The sequence below is a fragment of the Nannospalax galili genome, unplaced genomic scaffold (assembly GCF_000622305.1).
Source record: "Nannospalax galili isolate Female #2095 unplaced genomic scaffold, S.galili_v1.0 C50107685, whole genome shotgun sequence".
NCBI classification, from domain to species: domain Eukaryota; kingdom Metazoa; phylum Chordata; class Mammalia; order Rodentia; family Spalacidae; genus Nannospalax; species Nannospalax galili.
This window is the reverse complement of record NW_008481742.1, coordinates 418-6,703: the sequence shown is the minus strand read 5'-3', so window position 1 is coordinate 6,703 and position 6,286 is coordinate 418. Positions and strand designations below refer to the sequence as shown.

Here is a 6,286-nt window from a genome sequence, read left to right as displayed (position 1 = left end):
GGCGGATCTCTGTGAGTTCAAGGCCAGCCTGGTCTACATAATGAGTTCAGGACAGCTGGAGCTACAGGGAGACCTGTCTCAAAAAGACAAAAAACAAAACAAAACAAAAAAACAGGACTAAATCTGAAGCTTCCCAAAGCTTGGATTTTGGTCTCATGAACTCATCTCTAAGCTACTGTACCCATACATCTAGAGGGTGTATAAGTTCAGGGACACAAGCCAGTGGCAGCCTACCACAGTATTCTCTCCAGACCAGCATAGGCTCAATTGAGAGGCCTCTGGGACTCATACATGTATAGCTAGTGTGCTGGAAGCTTTCAGGTCTTGGGACAATGTAATGTTGATGTATCTAGCTTTAAGAGGAGCTAAGTAATTTTGTGCATATACTTCTTCCTCTTAGACCTTGCTTTACAGTGATTGTGCTCAGCACTTCTATATTCACAGAAGGAGTCATTGGCTAGGAAGTTCAGGGATAGTGCTAGCCATGTAGGACTTGATTCAGGCAGCCCTCAACATCAAACCTGAAGTTGCCTGTGGCCTTGTATGACACTGATAAACTCATTATCCTTTGTGATTCTGTTTTTTTTTTTTTTTCTGAGACAGCCATCATTGGTTGTTAGGCTGTAAGGTTATTGAGAGATATAAAAGGAGATACTGCATCTAAACTGCATCTTACAACTGCGTTGTAGGTTAGGATGGAGTGTCACTGATGACACCAGCTCCTTCCACTGCCGAGTGGGGATGTTGTTACTCACATGTCTGATTTGCCACACCTCAAAGTCATGGCATGCCCAGAAAAGGTTGCTCCCCTTGAATACTGTCCATCCTGCACAGGCCTGCCTCCCTGCCTATGACTTGACTCCAGGAGAGCCTCCCGTGCTGTCCTGATTCATCCCAGAAATCTAGAGACAAAGACTTGGAGGATCTCCAGGCATTTGAGGATACCAGAACTGTAAACACCAGAACTAACTAAAGAAAGCAGTCATAGGACATCAAGGCTTTATCAATGATGTAAAGAGAGTGATGGGAAAAAATGGAGTGGAGGTAGCATGCAGGATCTAATATTCAGAGGGAAAGGTAGAGTCTTTTCAAGCCACAGTAGTTTAATTTCTTTTGCTATTCACTTACTTCCTGCTGTGTTACAAAAGGATTAGACGTGGCAAACTGAGCCTTAGGTCTACAGGCCAGTTTGAAACATCAGCACCATCCACAACAATTTGGAAGGGTCCATTTAGTTTCATTGGCAGTCCCTTCAGGGCTAAGGTAGCCTGAAGGGTTGGGGGGCGTTGTAGCCCTGCCTCACCTGACCAACCAGCATGGGTTCGTATACCTGTCCTAGAAAGCACAGAGTCCCTCAGAGGAAGAGCTGTGAAGATGGTGGCAGACTCCCCCAAGTCCCCTCAGATCCCTCTCACCTACCCACACCGGGTGCTCTCACTCCTGTCTCAGTCACTCAGCTTCCAGTGCTGTCAATGCAGTCTTCCTCAGAGGTGCCCAGGCCTCCCAAGTCACTGGGGCCTGCCTGAGCAGCAGGCCATGGAACTGGCTGTCCACAGCCCATCCACAGCAGTCCAGAAACAGGAGGTGCTGTTGTACATTTGACTTCCTCTCCCCAAGGCTGGACTCACTAAGGAATGTGGCAAGCTAAAGAGCATGCCACAGCTCCAGATGGATGTAGTGATGTGCTTTGAGGGGGGGACAGTGTACACAGCTCCTTGCTTTCCTCTTGTCTTACCAGTATTTATGGACTTCAGAAATTCCCAGTCCTAGGCTTCAGGTGTGACCACTGTAAGGATAGCAAAGGCCATGCCAGTACCACGCATAGTGGAGCCATTTGGGGGGGAGGCTGTTTGTGACAGGGCTGCAGGGTGACAGCTGTTCATTCTACAAACATGCAAAGGAGACCATGTGGCCCTTCCAGCCCCTCTTGAACCAATGTATTGTCTGAGAGACCCCTAACTGCTTATATTAAATCTCCTTCATCTGCACTACCCTAAGTAAAAGACATCTTCCTGTCTCTAAAGACAAAGGCTGCCACAGACACCTCCCAATCAATCAAAGCTAGGGATATGAGGAAACTCCAGGCACCAACTGTGCCTTCCTGGACCATGTCCCATTTTGCTGCCAGTGAGGGTGGGGATTTATAGGACAGAGGGCTTGGCAGGATTCTGGAAAGCAGCCAGGCTTCTGGAGTTTGGAAGAGAATATGCGGATGACTTGGAGGACCTCTGCCAGTCCTAAAAGATGTTGTACACTCAGCAGTTACCAATATGTTTTATTTATGGCTAAGTAGGGAGCAATGGATATTTTGGAGTATCTGACATCCAGTTTTTCCAGATTCTATACCTTTAATTTATTAGCTTTTCATAAACACACAAAACACACCATCTAGAGTATACAAAGTATAACTTACAAAAATATAAAATCTTGGTTATTTTTTTAGTATTCCAACATATTACTTATTACTGTATGTGTTATTTCTGTATGCATGTTTAAACAACCCACATCTAACCAGCATGATTATGTCTGTGGGGAATGGGGTCAACTTTCTCCTTTTTGTCTTAAAATAAAATATATATTAAAGGAAAGAAACCAACATCAGTTACATGTGCATATTGTATGTATAAAAACATTTGCAGTGAAATGTAAGAGAAAGTACCCATTTATGCCATGATTGAGGCCCTGTTTCCAGTAGGCAGCTTGAGGGTTTTTTAATGAGCATTTAAACTGTGACGGAGGTGAGCACCATAAGATTTGCATAGTCTTCTCAGGTTTTGAGATGATGAACACACGCAGGCGATACTGTGGACACGTCCTATTTCCAGGCCTTGGAAATACTGGCAGGGCTGATAGGCAACATTGAGACCAGGGCTAATTCCAGATTCCTTCTGGAACTCAAACATTTACAGAGCTGTCACTAGTAAGGGCAGCTTCCAGCATGAAGTCCTGATAGATCTTTCTAGGTCCCAGCAGGACTGCCTGCAAACTCTGCCCTGTATCTGGAACTGCCCCCAGTCAAGCCCTGGCCCCAAGAATGCCATTTTTTAGGGAAGGGATGGGGCATGACTGCCTTCCAGCCTGGAGCCGTCTTACCGACAAGCACAGGTCTCTACAGACATGTTAGGGTACACTTTCAAAACCACATTCCGGTTCTCATCCAAGAAAAGGACTCCGAGGGAGTTCATCTTGTCTGGAACACAACAGGGCTCTGGAATGCCAGGGACAATGCCCACAGCCCTGACGATGCTCTGGATGGTGGCGTGATTGGATGGGCGGACAATCTGCAGGATGAGAAAGGACAGTTAGCTCAGAGCACGTGATGTGCTGTCATTCCTTGAACAAACGGTGCAAATGGTGGCCTGGAGGAAAAACCTACTGCCTAGGGCAGAGCACATATTTCCTTTGAAATCAGTTAAAGACTTAGTTCCAGGCTGAGGTCTACAAGAGGCCCTAGGCCTGACCATCCACTCCAGCCTCCAAGGGGTGGCACATCTGCTATAAGGCACTGGCCACTTGGGGGCGCCTGCATGTCACATAACCCTTAGGAGCACCTGGAACTGGACAGAGACTGTTGAGAGGCAAAGCTGAGGACCATGTCTCAACCAACAGGTATCCCTCCAGAGCGATCCTGTGACTGAAATTAAAATGATATGCTTGGTGTGGTCCGAGACTGACGTTTCAACATGTGTCTGACCTGGGGTGATAGATGCAACATTACAGTCAACTTGTTTTGACATCTTATTAAAGTATACGGACAACATGACCTTCATTTTACTAGTGCCAATACCTCGGCTTAAAATGACTAAATAACATGACCAAGATGCCTTCGTTAGGAAGTGGCCATCTCTGACAAGATGAACATTAACAGCCAAGTTGTGGACTTCAACTCAAGACTGGCCAAACAGATGCAGCTAATAAGGAAACCTTCTATTGTTGGGGAGAAGGAAGGGCAGCAAAAGAAAGGCATGGGCCGCCTGCACATAGGGGTTTCAGCTTGTGCTCTGGAAGGTGGGGAGGCAGCAAGCCAGGCTGATAAAGCAAGCAGCTATGAGCCTGCAGAGCCCTGGTCTAGCACCTGCCCCAGGCCCATACAGAGCCCTTCCAGCAGATCATGTCTCTTTGCCAGGCACCTCTCTTCCTTTCTCTTGTGCATGCACGGCTTTGAGGAGAAGTCCCTTAATTCCAGTCAGAGATTATATAGCCCCACATATGGGCCTGAGCTTTCCCACGTGGCCTGTTCATTAAAGTTCAAATTGGATTTAGGTACTGACTTTCTTTATTGGAGGACACAGCATGGGGGGCTCTGCAGAACTAACTAAGCAGGGGGACGCCTGTGAATGTGGAGGGTTGGCATGGACAGCTCACTGTGCATAGGCTGCAGGATAATAGATGGAGGGAGTCAACTCAGCCTGCAAGAAGATGAAAATCTGAAAATCCACGGCCAGCAAAATGAAACAGTCCAGGGCTGTGCATATTGCAGACTGCTGTGCACTATGAGGGTTGGCCGGGCTGTGAACACTCTGAACCAGGGGGAGCCCACACTGGGAGAGCTAGCAAGACCAACAGCAGGGTATTCACAGACCCAGTGCTTTGGGGTCTAGGCCAGGAACAGACAGATCACTGGTCGAGGGAACTTTGGAGACCTACCCTGTCCACAGGGAGGCAGCACTGACTCAACCTCTAAAGATGGCTGCTATGTGGGAATACCCTCCTGCTTTTACAAAGAGATACTCTAAATTTTTTTTAAAAAGTCCCAATTTAAAACAGGTGCATTCCTTTAATCCCAGAAATTGGGAGGCTGAGATAAGAGGATTGAGGCCAGCCTGGAGTGCATGGAGAAAATCTGTTTCAGAAAAACAAATCAACATTTTCTAAAGCATGGTCAAACCAAATACATCATAGCAGGCTGTGGGGATGCCCCCTGTCTACTCTTATCTGCCTCTGTGGACAGATGTAACATCTGTTTTGTAGATAATGAAACAGAGGTCAGGCAGGCAGAGGACTGGTCAACAGGAACAGAGCACAGCTGGGATTAGACAAGAGCAGCACACAGTGGTGGTACCTTGGGCATGGGGAACTCGCAGGCCCCTGCGCAGTAATAGGCGTCAAAGGATTTGGGTGATAGGATCCATTCATTCCACCCGATGTCTGCAAAGTCCACCTTCAGGTACCTCCGGGAGCAGACCCGTGGTTCATCCCATTGCCTCCTCCGGGCTTTCTGCATTGTCTTCTCATCGAAGTCCAGTACCTGTGAGGAGGTGCTGAATGCATCCTGGCCCTTCTTCCTGCGGTCCTTGCGCCCGGTGCGGGGTTTCAGTGCCCGGAATGGACTGGGCCAGAACTCATGCTTGTGATAGTGCTGGGTGTGTGGGGCATGTGCGGGCCTCTCGTCCAGCCCTGGCAGTTCGTTGTCATGCATGGGCGCAGAGGCCTGTGCTGCCCGGCGCACACGGGGGTCCGCTGAGCTGTTGGGGGCAGCGCGGGGCTCGAGGTCTCCAGCTGGGAAAGGGTCATACCTCTGCAGCGTCACTGCCACGCTGTTGGGCTCTGAGATGGCCAGGTCATTGGCATAGACAAGGATATAGGGTGCATGGGGGCCTGGCCTGGGTACCCCAGGGTCCTTCTCCCCAGAATCAACCTGGACAGAGAGGAGCAGCTCTCCATCCCTGCGGGCCGCCTTGACAATGGACGAGATGTCCTTGGCTTGCCACAGGCCCCGTGGTGGGGGCGCCAGAGCCATGGCTCCTCGGAGCAGCCCCTGGGTAGCTGTGTTCTGGGAGAGGCTTCGGAAGACCAGGTGCAAGCGCACTGGTGGACCCGGAGTCAGCAACCGGCATGACGCATTCTTGGCTCGGGGCTTGCAGGGCACCTCACGTGCCCGGGGCCACCGTGGGGGCTCTGAGTAGAAATGGAAGGTAGCTGTGAGGATCATTTCCGAATCCTGCATGGAAGTCAAGTTGAAGAAATACACGGCCTTGGTGTCGACCACTTCTACGAGGGAGGACAAACCACAACCTGTTAGGCTCTATGAAGTGCACCTGTTCCTGCCTCTGCCCAGGTCTGGAAGGGCAGAAGAATTCTGTCCGACCTAGAACTTCAAGGCAGGGCCCACATCCTCATCTCCTGCAGTCCTCACATTAAACAGATGGGGGCATCCTGTTACCCTTAAAGAACTTGTGCAATTAAAAGTCAGGGGTCTGGGAATGTCACTATCCTATTGAAAGGATAAAGCTAGAAGGGGTAGGGAAGAAGGGAGGGAGGGAGAGAAAAAGAGAAACAGGGAAGT

General features: G+C 49.2%; 1 protein-coding gene across 1 annotated transcript; it reads right to left on the bottom strand.

Annotated features, from left to right (window-relative positions):
* Positions 1–2,264: 2,264 nt before the first annotated feature.
* On the bottom strand, positions 2,265–5,991 carry Gdf10 (growth differentiation factor 10; the record flags this gene model as incomplete). Its single annotated transcript, XM_008826615.1, has 2 exons — positions 2,265–3,281; positions 5,063–5,991. Coding segments are annotated over 2 exons (1,121 nt in total), but the record flags the coding sequence as incomplete, so codon positions are not given.
* Positions 5,992–6,286: the final 295 nt, after the last annotated feature.